General features: G+C 35.2%; 2 protein-coding genes across 4 annotated transcripts; one reads left to right on the top strand and one right to left on the bottom strand.

Annotated features, from left to right (window-relative positions):
* Window positions 1–1,663: 1,663 nt before the first annotated feature.
* LOC102617621 (uncharacterized) lies at window positions 1,664–3,544 on the top strand. Its single transcript, XM_006488774.4, has 4 exons — window positions 1,664–1,911; window positions 2,016–2,071; window positions 3,003–3,069; window positions 3,162–3,544. Exons 1-4 carry the CDS (start codon window positions 1,780–1,782, stop codon window positions 3,240–3,242), a joined length of 336 nt encoding a protein of 111 aa, XP_006488837.1. The 5' UTR covers window positions 1,664–1,779; the 3' UTR covers window positions 3,243–3,544.
* Window positions 3,545–5,529: 1,985 nt separating this feature from the next.
* Window positions 5,530–11,430, bottom strand: LOC102617905 (uncharacterized). 3 transcript variants are annotated; one of them, XM_015533496.3, is made up of 13 exons: window positions 10,588–11,428; window positions 10,043–10,457; window positions 9,302–9,968; window positions 8,940–8,980; window positions 8,399–8,470; window positions 8,177–8,277; window positions 7,903–7,981; window positions 7,570–7,668; window positions 7,373–7,441; window positions 7,189–7,238; window positions 6,963–7,044; window positions 6,688–6,782; window positions 5,530–6,129 (listed from the first exon to the last, which is right to left on the bottom strand). In XM_015533496.3, exons 1-13 carry the CDS (start codon window positions 11,049–11,051, stop codon window positions 6,012–6,014), a joined length of 2,352 nt encoding a protein of 783 aa, XP_015388982.1. In that variant the 5' UTR covers window positions 11,052–11,428; the 3' UTR covers window positions 5,530–6,011. The 3 variants fall into 3 exon arrangements, 2 of the variants coding, with proteins under 2 accessions (XP_015388982.1, XP_006488838.1); XM_006488775.4 differs by having other exon boundaries at window positions 8,399–8,467; XR_008052991.1 differs by having other exon boundaries at window positions 6,114–6,129; window positions 6,688–6,793; window positions 10,588–11,430.
* Between the last annotated feature and the right edge of the window lie 1,711 nt (window positions 11,431–13,141).

Here is a 13,141-nt window from a genome sequence, read left to right as displayed (position 1 = left end):
TAAATGATCAAAGTTCATGGCGTTTTATCTTGAATTTAAGTTATTCAACAGTCAAAATTTTGTGCATATTGTCTGTATTATAAATTATCAAAGTTCATGGCGTTTATCTTGAATTTAAGTTATTTAACAGTCAAAATTTTGTGCATATGTGCTTGTCGTTACTTCAGATTAATTATAGCATCTCATTTTTCCCTGTTAATCAAATTCATGACTCGTGGATGGAAAAAGAGAGCACTGGTGCATGAATTTTTAACTATATTTTTTTCAATCAAGGTAATTTTTTTCTTTTTTTTTGCATTATTTTAACGGATCAGGCTACGGTGTAACTGTGGTATCGTGCCACAGTTGCATCCAGTCGTTGGATGCACTTGGATTGGTGGGGTCTTGGCATCCAACAGCTGGATACAACTGTAGTACGGTAACACAGTTACACCACAGTTTTCCCTATTTTAACATATAATATCACTGTAAATAAAATAAAAAATAAAAATAAATAAGAAGAAGAAGAAGAAGAGTTGAAGAAGGCCAATTAATTGCTCGTGGTTTGATGCACAAAAAGGCCCATATGATTTACAAAATAGTTAGAAATTCATGCACCAGTGCTCTCTTTTTCCATCCACGAGTCACGAATTTGATTATCAGGAAAAAATGAGATACTATAATTAATCTGAAGTAACGACAAGCACATGTTTACAAAAATTTTGACTGTTAAATAACTTAAATTCAAGATAAGACGCCATGAACTTTGATAATTTATAATACAGACAATTTTATTAATTAGGTAGGATAAGATGTCAATGTCTTGAATAATGGGTTTTCTTAAAAAGCTGGCAATAAAATCGATGGGTTTTGTAATTTTCCAGGCCATAATTATGATTATAAGCCCTAATTGATAATGTCCAGGTAGATTTTGCAGCAAAATCTACTTTAACATTAATTGTTTATCATGAAGATCGAAGACAATGTAAGCATGGTTCAGATTTGCAAATTTTTTTGGTTAATGTATTTAGGTGCCGCTACATAACATGAAATCATTAATTTGTTGAAATTAAAGACCCGAAATATTGAATATTTAAAATTATTATTATTTTTTTAAAATGAGGATCGGGTCCCTATTTTAATTCCTATCTACTTCGAAGATTTTCGAGAATATACCTATATTATCTTCAATTACAATTTTTTGAATATAAAGCGGGTTTGGAGATTGCTTCTAAATTGAGTTTAAATTTGGAGATCATGATTTCCGTCCATTGCCATCAGTAATGAAAATCCCTCTAAATTTTTGTCTGATTCTGAAATTTAAAAACAAAATTGGGTAAAAAATTTGATGAGTGATTATCAAGTAATCTACCCACAATCGCAAAGATGCACTAATATTTAGATTAACCAAGATTCTTATTTTCCATTTTTCACTTGTAAGATAAAAAAACGTGTGAACGAGAGAAATGAAGAGTTCAAAAAAGAAAAAGAAAAATTGACTGCATGTAGGTAAAGTCAAGATTCAAAGACAAAGCTGAGAATGGGCTGAGCTTGCTTACAAGATTGGTCCAATCAATTCTTGTGAGCCCAAAAGATTAATTCTATTGGGCCCCATCAGATTCGTTCGAATCGGGTCAGAAAATTCGGATCCAGTCAAGGGCTAAATTCGTTTACCAACACCACGCTGTCTCTGCTCTGTAAAACTGAGAAGTGTCACCCTTTGGAGTCCGCAACAAAAACAAAAGTTAGGGTTTTCATCAGGACGAGAATCCGATTTTATTATTAAGAAAGATCAAAAAAATGGACGGAGCAGATGGAGGGGAAGTGGATAGAATTGTGGATTCAAAGGACCTACAGCAACAGAGTAAAGCTCTCGACAAGCTTACCGACCGTGTCGAGGATCGCCAGCTCGATTCCACTCGTGTGCAAGAGGTAAATTAATTAATTTAAATTAGATATTAAACGTATTTAAATTCCATCATTAATGTGATAATTTCGTTAAAACAGAATTTTTTAAAAATGTTGTGATATTGCAGGCTATGGCCTCCATTGCTGCATCAAAAGCAGGTGACTTGAATGCTATGAGAATGAGGTTTGACTTTATAATATATTATTATTATTATTATTATTGGCAGTAGCTAGCTAGTTGATTCGAACTGCTTGGATTGCTTTTGCTGCATAGTTTGTTTATCTGGAGTGTGTGGGTGTGTGTGTATATCAACTGAACTATTTACCAAAGCTTTAATCTCCAGAAATATATAAATGAGTAACCAAAGATAGGACTAATAGTCTGAAGATGTTGATTAGTTGAGGAATCTGTTATTTATTGTAATAGCACTTAACAACCTTTTATACTTAATAGAGTTCATTTAGAAGGAGAAATTCTCAGTGAATAACTACTAGTACTGTTGACATTAACATGTACCGTAAAACTGTATAGTTTTAACATAACTGCTAGCAGTTTGAACCGGATACTAAGCACCCTTATCAGAAATGTACTTTGGTAAAACCGATAATACACAATGACCTCTATTAGGCGTATCTTTGTAATAGCAGTTATATTCAGGTCTTCTGAGGTGTGCTACTGGGGCTCATCATGAGCTCAAGTATGACTACTCGTTGAGACCGCAATCATCAGCATATGATGAGCTTGCTGGTTAGACCATCACATCATAATGCAGTTATGTATTCTTTATCCAATGGTTTAACAACATAATTCGCTATAATCGTGATAATTTATTTTTATCTTTCGGGTGTATTGTGTTTCTTGAAGTATCATTTTAGAAATCTGGACTTTTTAGTTATATGATTTCAGTTATTTCCTCTTTTACTTAGGAAGTTGTATTCATATCCATTTCTCAACAGAATTTAGGTTAGCTTTTAGTTGCGTGATCTTGACATTGGTTGACTGTTGCATGAACTCTGAAAATTTAGTACCCTCATTTTGTGAATTTCTTTTATCCATTGACTTTTGTATTTGGCATGCCAATAATTTAAGCAAATCATATTTTTGTTACTTACAGGGAGAAAGAATTAGCTGCTGTTAAGATCAATGCAGCTGATGTCGACATAATTGCAAATGAACTAGAGGTCTGTTTCCCTCTTTGCAAGTCTTTAACACAAATCCCTTTGCATCTGCCAAATGGTTCTAATATTTGTCTTTTCTTTGATGTTGAGAACAGTTGGACAAGAAGGTGGCTGAGAGAACCCTACGCGAGCACAAGGGTGATGCTGTTGCTGCCATACGACACTTGCTTCGCTAGAGAACCACCAGCCCAGAGTTGGAATTTTCTAAAAATTCTGAGAATCACATTTATTTCTGAAAAATCAACCCAAATACATACAGCTAAGCCTTTTATTCCTCCTCGCTGTCTGTATAATCTATAGCCAAAACCATTTGCCTTAGAATTGAAGCATGTTCTCAAGGTTGTTTGCTCTAATGCCCATTGCTTTTGTCATGCCAAATGCTGGTATCATTCGGGGATAGCAATCGATGATTGATGATTGATAATTGATGGTCAACGATTGATGGTTTATAATTGATAGTCGATGATTGTTGATTTAATGCCGTTCTACCTTTTATCCGCATTGCGTACCATCTTATCTTCAACTAATAAATGCCCAAAAGAAATTTGTGGGGCTTAACACTTAGTAGGCCACAGCAATGTTTGGGCTTCTTCCGAAGCCTTAAGGCCCGAAAGCTCTAGCAATCACTTTCTGCTTGCGCAATGTTTCGCCTAATGGAGGCCTATTCTCATTTTGTTTAAAACATTGAGGCCTTTTGATTTAAACTCTCAGGGTTTTAAAGTATCGATCACGTATCTAATCATATTATCAGTCATATGTTTATATCTATCTTGAAAGATTCATATTATGAGAGAATCTTGCTCTAAGAAAGCAGCAAGCACCACAATTGAGTAAAATTGCATTTGCCAAAATATCTTCTTGGAAAAAAAAAAATTTATATAAAAGATATCTCATGTTTTGATTTACCGATATCAGAATAAAGAATTTAAAGGTCATTGTTGGACAAAAATATAATAGGTCCCACTACGGCTCAAATAAATTTAGTTTCTATACAGACCATGAAGAAATAAAAACCTAGTAGAAACCTACTAGGTGGCAAGACTTCAGGGAGCAAAAGGTTCTTAAGGTTTCTAGAATCTTACTTTAAAACAACTACTTAGGATAAACCTTCTATGTTCCAAGGACAAATCATTTAATACAAACCCCTAAAGGTTATAAGGTTTATAGGATCCTATTTTAGGATAAACTTCCGAGGTTCCAAAGTTCTTATGATCACAGGATCTTAGAAAAAAAACAACCCCAGATTAAAATGCTTCCTCGTTTATTATGTAGACAAGCTTGTATGTTCATGTGTCAATTGGCATAGGCACAAGAAGATAAATGTTGCCAAATGTCACAAAAATAATGACACTTCTCATCAAAGTAATTAGAACTCAAGTCGAATCAATTTCATCTACAAATCTCACCAAACTAAAACTCAAGTCTAATCAATTTCATCTATAAATGTCTCATATTCGCATTGAAAGGTAAGAAAAAAATTGACTCAAGAGGAGAAATGTTGACTTTCTTTCTCTAAATTTATATTTTTAAAAATCTAGTGATTGACTCGACCGTCAGAGGGTTTAAGCTGATAAAGCTGGCGCTCTAATCGTTTTCTTATGTTTGCAAAGCATTATCGGGCAAAGATATCCTCATCCCTTGAGGAAGTGGACTTCTAAGAGAAAATTCAAAGGCTTATTAGGATCAATAAGGAAAAATTTATCATCGTATCTAATAAAGGGAAGCCCAGTCTTAATGGAGTCATCTTAAGTTAAAATTATCATATAATTAGTTGGGATAAAATTTACACCAACAATCATGATGAATTTTCAACCATGCGCTGACATGGAAGAGTTATTGCTTCACTAAGTGCACGTAATTAGCAAGATCATGCGTACGGTTTATAGAGAATCTTGAGCGAAGATTATAGCCTCTCGTACATTAGTTTCATAGTGGAATCATACCGTAGAACAGTAATTTTAATTGTATCTGCTCCACAATTGCTGCTTGACGCAGACCGGCAAATAAATAAACAAAGCTAAAAATGTTTTTGAGTCATTACGCACATAGAATCTTTTAGCTGACAATAAAAATCAATGTGGAGTTGGTAAAGAGTTGGTACAGACTGAGACCCAGCAATAAAAGAATGGCAACGCCACAACACCTCTACCCTCATTCTCCATTAAAAAAAAGAAACAAAAAAATCTGTCATGTTTCAATTGGAACATTCCAAATTATTTTTAACTTCAACTTAATAGAAAATTTAAAAATATAATGGACAATCTAAGGTTCTCAACGGAGAGTGAAGGCTCCGTAATCCGTACCAAACAAAACAAAGTTGTAGTGTACACATACTCCAAACGTAAACTAATTGAACATGTACCCCAACAACAAACTTAAAACGGTATGATGAAACGCATCATTTAAAATTACGGGTTTGCTAAAGCTGAAAAAGAAAGCATGTATTGACAGTACAAATGTTAATATCACTAATCACTCTATTTACTGGAGTGAAAATTTGTGCTTTTTTCTGTACAACTTTCGTAAAGAGGTCCTGACATTTCTCTCATGCAGAGCCTCGAATGGGTGACGTGATTCCACCAAACATGACTCCAGATCACAAAGCACTACTGACAGATACTGAAGATTTTTGCTACATCAGGTTATATAAATAAATAAACATTTCACAGCCAAGCAAACTAGCAAAGCAATCACCATCAAAATTAGACAGCTCACATTATGCCAACTACCAACCCTTTGGCCTTTTTAACTTTTTTTTTTTTTATTTCTTTCATTGTCTGGTAGCTATGCGGCGCCAATAGCACAAGCCTTTTGAGTGGCAAATCTGTTGTAACCAGCTGTTTACCAGCCAAGAAAGTAAATCTTTTGTGAAAAATAATGCCTGATTCTTCTACTTGCAATGACGTTGTTTCAGCAACGGAACAGGGAAACAATGTGAATATGGTCTACAATTCCTTCTGGGTGCTATCTCCTACTGTTGATCGAGATGCCTGGAAGTATTGTCTCTGCAGATCTCGAAGCTTGTCCACCAGTTCCTGGAATGATGGCCTGCACTGTGGATCACTGGTCCGACAAAGAGGATCCACATATTAGCCATAATAAAAATTTGTGTATGTTCTATGCTAAGGAACTACTAAAGAAAAATGAATATAAAAGGATTTAACCATTGAATAAGATGATGTCCCAATCATAACTACACTGACTTAATGTAAGGATTCCCGAATTCCAACACCACTAAAGGTATGGGAATCCATGAGATCAAATGCACTTAGACAGCTATTAGTTAAGAGGACGAACTCAAACCTAAGCCACTAATGTTACTCGACTATAAGGAAGTTATTGCACCAAATCATGAGCTCCTTATTGGGCCACAGCATTCTACCCCAACATTCATGGTTTTCAGAAAAATCTCTTGTAAGCTGGGAAAAATTGTAATTGACAAAGAGGAAATGGCAGTATATTTGTTGGTATGCTCATAACATGGGCACATGTAATCAGATTAATTACCCCTAACAATATCTTCATCCATCATGATCAATGACTGAATTTCTCATTTATTTTTTCTGGAGGGCCTTTATGGGAAGGTCAGAGAAGGTTCTAGATAAATGAATAAATAAGCACCTGTGCCAGCAGCTCTCAACTATAGCAGCCCACCGTGGATCCACATCTTTTGGGATCTCTAAGCGTTGGTTCATGAACCCTACAGCTCCAATCACCTGCAAGAATCCTAAAAAAATTGTTGTTCATATACAGAAAATGCATTTTATCATTACTGTTTAACAAGTTGGGGTACCAGAAAGATTCATTTAGAATGCATATCATGACCATAATTCCTCAGCCTGAGTAATTTAACTTAAAAGGAATGTCCAGATAATTTTGCAAATGACAAACTGTACCTGCATTGAGTTGAGATTATCCCAAGGGATCTTCTCAGTGGCGAGCTCCCATAATATAACTCCAAAGCTGTATACATCAGACCTAATTTAAGGCAGCAAGAAAGAATCCATTAAGTTCGGCATTTCAGGGGAAAAGCAGAGGCAACATAAGGAGGGGATTATTTAAATAAGAAGATTCACAGTCAACTAAATTTATTTCTTTTCCCAGTTCAAATAGTTCACTTACTTCTCATCGGAGGGTTCATTTCGGAGAACTTCCGGTGCCATCCATTGAGGCTAGAAAAGTTAAAAGGGGTAAACTGGTTAGATTGGGGGTCAACTGAAAACTCAAATTGCAAGGAAGCATTATATAAAAAGTAAATGGACTTATTAGATTGATAAAATAAAGGTCAGGATGCAAGATAAGTTACAGTTCCCTTCCCAGTCTTGGTGGTGAGATATGTCTCATGCTTCAGACGTGACAGACCAAAATCACCAACCTGTTTCACATCATAATTAGATAAGCTTTTTACTTAATTACAAATATGAATACAGAAATTCCAAGGCAATGGGATCAAAATGGTGAAAAAAAATGGTAAAAACAAAAATATACAAATTAATGGCAGACCTTGACAGTCCAGTGTTTATCAACTAGAAGATTTGAAGACTTCAAATCGCGATGAATGATTGGTGGGTTGCAATGATGAAGATAACTCACGCCACGTGCCTGCAACAAATTGAAGCAATAAAAGAAAACATGAATTAGTCATGAGTTAGACCAAAGGAAGTACTATCAAGCTATACACACACGAGTCACTACCATCATGCCTAACACGTTGCAAAAAGAGACATTACATGAGGAAACAACACCAAACAAGTGCAAACACGTGGTACCACTGTACCCAATATGATCTAATCACCACAATGAAAATAAAAAAATTCAAAAATACTTATTACTTACTATATCCAAAGCCATAAGAATACGCCGTCTCCAGTCCAGTTTGGTTGTGTTCCTCTGGAGCAAGCGAAACAAACTTCCTCTGCATCAATAACATATAAATTTAAGTGATGACCTTCGGCCCAAGGAGAGGACCATGTTTTAAAATTCCAAACATATTAAATCAATAGGAGTTCTACCCTGCAGAATATTAGGAGTCATTGGATGGGTGAACGGGGGAAAAGAATATCATAGTGCTTCTGAAGTGAAGTATTAATCAAGGGATTTAAGAACATACCGTGGAAGGAACTCAGTAACAATGCATAGGCGCTGAGGTGAGGTCACAGCACCCATAAACAACAGAACATTTGGATGTCGAAGTCTTTTCATCAGAGATACCTTCATAGACAAACCATAGAAAAAACAAGGCAAGTAAAAAAGCAACAAATTATATTGAGAAAGAAATTCACAGCAAGCGATAATCATAAACAAGTTAAGAGGAATCAATGCAAAAGCACACCTCCTGTCTGAAGGAATGTATCACTTCATCTGAATATTCCTGCCTAGAGAATACCTTGACAGCCACATCCTGCTATAACACGTAGATCACTGAATTACACATTTTATCACGTGAAAATTTTATTTTGATTGTTCCTTTTTCCATCTAAATACAAAAAACATTAAGCTTAAGAAAAATCCCAGGTGCTACACCGACAGCACTATTTGCTAAAATGTAAAAGAGCAGGGTGAAAACTTATTGCACAAGTACAAACTATAAGTTTGGGTTAATTTGTAAAATTTTATCCATAGGCATAAAAAAAACTGGAAAACCTATATTTGGCATATAAGTGAAGGGGCAAGAGGTCTCGGGTATTTTGTGCAAGCAAAAATCTAGCAACAGTCTGTCATTGGAATGCATGATACCTCATATCAAATAATTCAGTAGGGATAGTATAATCAATTTATGCATGTTAAACTGAATTATTTATTTTTTAAATATTATTATTTTTTAAAGCAGTTAAATGGAATTAGTTAATCAAAAGTAGAGAAATAGGACATACTGATCCATACCACACGGCATGGTACACAGTGCCACAAGAACCTGCGGAGATAGGGGAAAAATTTAGCATTTTATTATCAAAATGACACATAAACAAGCAAAAGCAGAAGCAAAGCCAAGATATCTGCTGAGATTCTGAAAAACAAAAAGGAACCGCAACCATTGGCAATGAACAAAATCATAGCTAATGACCAATTACCGTTCAACAAAAATTCATGATTATCAAAATCCAATAACAATGCTGAGTAAAAATTAGTCATAAATAAGTCATGCCACTTAAGAACGTAATATTCTAGTCATTCATCGAATATCTTGCGAGCTTTAAATGATATTACTATTGCCATTCACTTGAAAGAAGGTTACCTTGTCCAATTTGTTCTCCGATCGTCAAGTCTTCCCACAATATTTCATAATCCAAGCAGTCATTGTCCAAATCCACCTTATTAACAGCACTACTGCTGGTACTTCCACAGCTGCTAACACTGCTTGTGCTGTTAACATTAACAGATGAGGACCATGACCCCCAGGCTTCATTATTGACAGACCTATTTCCTTCGTACATGTGGCTTTCAGGTTTTGTACCATAAGAGGGACTCTTCTGCTGAACTGATTCATTGTCTTGATCACCATGCGACCACGGCCAAGCAAAACGAGCAGTCTTTGCATCTGAACCTTCCCGCTCATTCCCTTTCCACGGCCATGATAAACCTTTCTTCCCCATCCATTGCTCAGCCTTAGATGTAATAATCTTGTGAATAGCAGGCTTTCCTTCACTCTCATCACCAGAATCTCTTACAGATTTTCCTGGGGACTTCTCGTCAACATGAGAAAATACCCCAAAAGGACATGGGGGTACGTCTCCTCTGGGTGTGCTAGCACCACTGGACATTCCATCGTCCCTATGGTCAGAGAGGGCAGCATCAGAGAATCCATGATCAGAATGATGACTATCTCCACTTCCACCTTCGCGATCCATGAAATTATCCCCTGTCCGAATCCTCGACTTAACTTTGTTGCTCACCTTGGTGGCCTGCTTTTAATAGTTCCACAATCAAAATATGCCAATCTAAAGCAAAAAGTGCAAAAACCAAAAGCAAAACTAACCAAATTTGATATCTTTGAAGCAATTGTAGCTTGCAGAGGCTGCTGAGAATCAAGCCCAAGTTTAGCTGTAACAGTATTCCTAGGCCTGTTAATGTTGGAATCAGTATCCGAATTCTTAGTATCCCACAATGCAGCTCTTGTTTCTTGAAACGGCCGAGAATCAGTAGACACACAAACGATCCCAACCAAAGTACCATCATCATCATAGAATGGGGTATTAGTTGCCACAACTAAAACCCTTTCCTCCGTTTTAGTCTTTGCCGGAAACTGCCCTGTCCACCTCTCTCCCATCTTTATACGATGAACTATATCGTAGGCCACATCAAAGTCCCGACCATCAGTTAAAAGTTCAATAGCATCCTGACCAAGTGCCTCCTCAGCTGAGTAACCATAAAGCAATTCCGCTGACCGGTTCCTGCATAAGCAAGCATTCGCAAATAAAATACCCCTAACTTCAAATTAATACTTAAAAACACATTTTCATCTATTCTTTAATTTAATCACAACCTCACTTCATCAAAGCCAATTATAATAGTTATACTCACCAATAAATAATACGATCGCTAAGATCAAATATATGAACAGATTGCCCCATAGATTGCAAAATATTCAAATACTGCCTATCAGTAAAGTTAAAAGCCGATGGTCCACTGTTACTATTTCCAGCAGCATCACTACCACCACTATCGCCGCCTTTGCTTTCGCGTTGCAACGGCGAGGAATGTCTAAACGACGCCGAATTGCTAGCCTTCCACGCTGAAGCAGCGTCCGGTCCCGTCCCGCCCCCTTTTCTCCTGGAAGCGGGCCCCGCCAACCTCGGCCGCCTCGGCGACACCGAATGCGACCTCTGTTGGTGGTGAGTCGTAGTAGTAGTAGTAGTAATAGTTTCCGATTTCGGATCGTTTGAGATTTTCAACTTGGACAGCTCTTGCTTCAAGTGCTCTTGTCCAGCTTCTAGCTCTTGAATCTTTCTTAGGAGCTCTTCAGCTGGCCCCGTGTTTGCGTCCATTACAAGTCAAAAACAAATACAAAACAAATATGTATAAAGTTTCAAAGATTCAAGAAACTTACGACTCCGAAGTCCAAACAAAACGAAGCTTTGTTTGTACAAGGAGAAATGAAAAATCAGTATTCATTTACTGAATTTTTTTATTTTAATTTTCATATATGTCTTGAAAACACTCTCTAGAAACTCCTCTTATCTAATTTGTGCAGTCAATTCATTGCAATGAAAATGAATGAAGAAGAAAACAAGAAGCTCTCTCTCTCTCTCTCTCTTTTATTTGGGGCTAATTTTTATTTTTTAAATATATCTCTTTTTCAACTCCTTCCTTTTCCTTTCTTTTTAGGTCTTCATTTCATTTTGTTTATTCTGCCTTCCTTTCTTTCTTTCTTCAACTTTCTCTCTCTTGTTTTGGGCGGTTTGGTTTTGTTTTTATATTGAGAATAATAACAATGGGATTCCTAGTTCTTTATATTTTCAAAATTAATGTTATTGTTTATCCATTTCTACCAACTAGGTTCCTAACCCCACCACCATCGCAATTAACATATAATATTAGATTTTTAGAAGAATAGTCAAAATTCAGTTTACTTCAATTTTTGTGGTAATGGAGTAAAGATGAAAATTACTAATTTTTTATACTTTTGATTTATGTGTTGATTTTTCTTTTTCTTTTTCTTTTTTTACAATGAATTAAAATCGAACTGAATTGATCAGTCCGTTCAATTTAATTCAATTATGTTATTTTTTTATCCACTTTTAATTATGGTCTTCTCAAAAAATAAGAGTACATGAATGGTAACAAATTAGTTCAGGCCAAAAAAAAAAATAAAAAATAAAAAAGTTTGATTTGATTTTTCTAATTTTGATGATGTTAAAAGAAAATATAATTTAAATCCAAACAAGATAGGGCTCACTGAGAATGAACATTAATTATAAAAATGATAAAATTAATCATAATTATTATAATAAGTGGGATTCAAAAAATAAGTAATTTGATAAAAATAAAAAATTCAATAGATTTTGGAGGATATAAAAATAAGTTCGAATTAATAATGAGATTATTTGTGATTCCCGGAAATTTGGATTTATTTTTGCACAAATGAACAAACTATGTAATCTTTTGTGAAAACATAGAAAAGCAGGGGGATCCTGGTGTTATTACTCCTTTGTGTTTTATTGAATTTCACCTTTTATTTTCTTTTTGTTTCTCTCTCATCTATCTCTCCATTATCATTTGACTCCAACTATTTATTAGACCAGAGCCGGATGTTTATTTATTCTACAGACCAAGCCGCTCTTTCCACGCGCCAAAAAATCACGTGGAAAGTCATGGCCTATCGCGGTGCCTGATTTTTAACTACTGGTCCAATACTCTTGGCGCGTTTAGTACAATCAAGATTGGGAATATGTTGAAACTTATTCGACTTTTAATATTATGGCTTCTCCTTTTCAGCCAAAAGGCCTCCATATTGGGCTGCCCTAAAAGCGTATATTTTCACTTCTGTTTCCGATACTTCCACGACACCCATCTTTTGTGAGTTCATGCAGAGTCATTTAGATAATAATAATATTATTATTACTTTTAATAATGGGTTTAATATAATACCCAAATTGAGGTTAGCTTCATTCTTGGATTACCTAAACAGCAATTGCACATTCATTGGACTGACTTGGATTTCACAACACAATGAACTCACACCATTGTTGAAATAAATTAATGTCAATTGTTACCTAGTAAAAAAAGTACTTCCCCGATTAATTAGCTAAATTCAACTAGTAAAATTTCATTGAGTACTACAAAGGAAAAAAAAAACTCGATTTGAGATAAATTTATAAAGGAATAACTAAATTCAACCTGATAAATTCAAAAAATCATGAATTAAATCGTTAATTTTTTAATTTTATTTGCAAAAGAGTCAAGAATCGATTGATCAATTTTTACATGATTAGTTGTGAAATATATGTGAAAATAATCTAACGGATAAAAAAAACGTACACTAAAAGACCTAAAACTCTCCCCTCTCCTAGTAGGTCAAAACATTTCAAATCGAATTCCACTCGAACAAAGAAAAAAGAGACCTTAAACTAATGCA

The sequence above is a fragment of the Citrus sinensis genome, chromosome 1 (assembly GCF_022201045.2).
Source record: "Citrus sinensis cultivar Valencia sweet orange chromosome 1, DVS_A1.0, whole genome shotgun sequence".
NCBI classification, from domain to species: domain Eukaryota; kingdom Viridiplantae; phylum Streptophyta; class Magnoliopsida; order Sapindales; family Rutaceae; genus Citrus; species Citrus sinensis.
Note: the sequence above shows the minus strand (reverse complement) of the source record. Positions and strands in the feature narration are given on the sequence as shown.

Coding starts and splice junctions, on each gene's coding strand:
- LOC102617621 (XM_006488774.4), top strand. CDS start 1,780: ATGGACGGAGCAGATGGAGGGGAAGTGGATAGAATTGTGGATTCAAAG. Junction 2,072..3,002: donor TTGAATGCTATGAGAATGAG/GTTTGACTTTAT, acceptor TGTTACTTACAG/GGAGAAAGAATTAGCTGCTG. Junction 3,070..3,161: donor TAATTGCAAATGAACTAGAG/GTCTGTTTCCCT, acceptor TGTTGAGAACAG/TTGGACAAGAAGGTGGCTGA.
- LOC102617905 (XM_015533496.3), bottom strand. CDS start 11,051: ATGGACGCAAACACGGGGCCAGCTGAAGAGCTCCTAAGAAAGATTCAA. Junction 10,458..10,587: donor AGCGATCGTATTATTTATTG/GTGAGTATAACT, acceptor TTGCTTATGCAG/GAACCGGTCAGCGGAATTGC. Junction 7,045..7,188: donor AATGAACCCTCCGATGAGAA/GTAAGTGAACTA, acceptor GCCTTAAATTAG/GTCTGATGTATACAGCTTTG.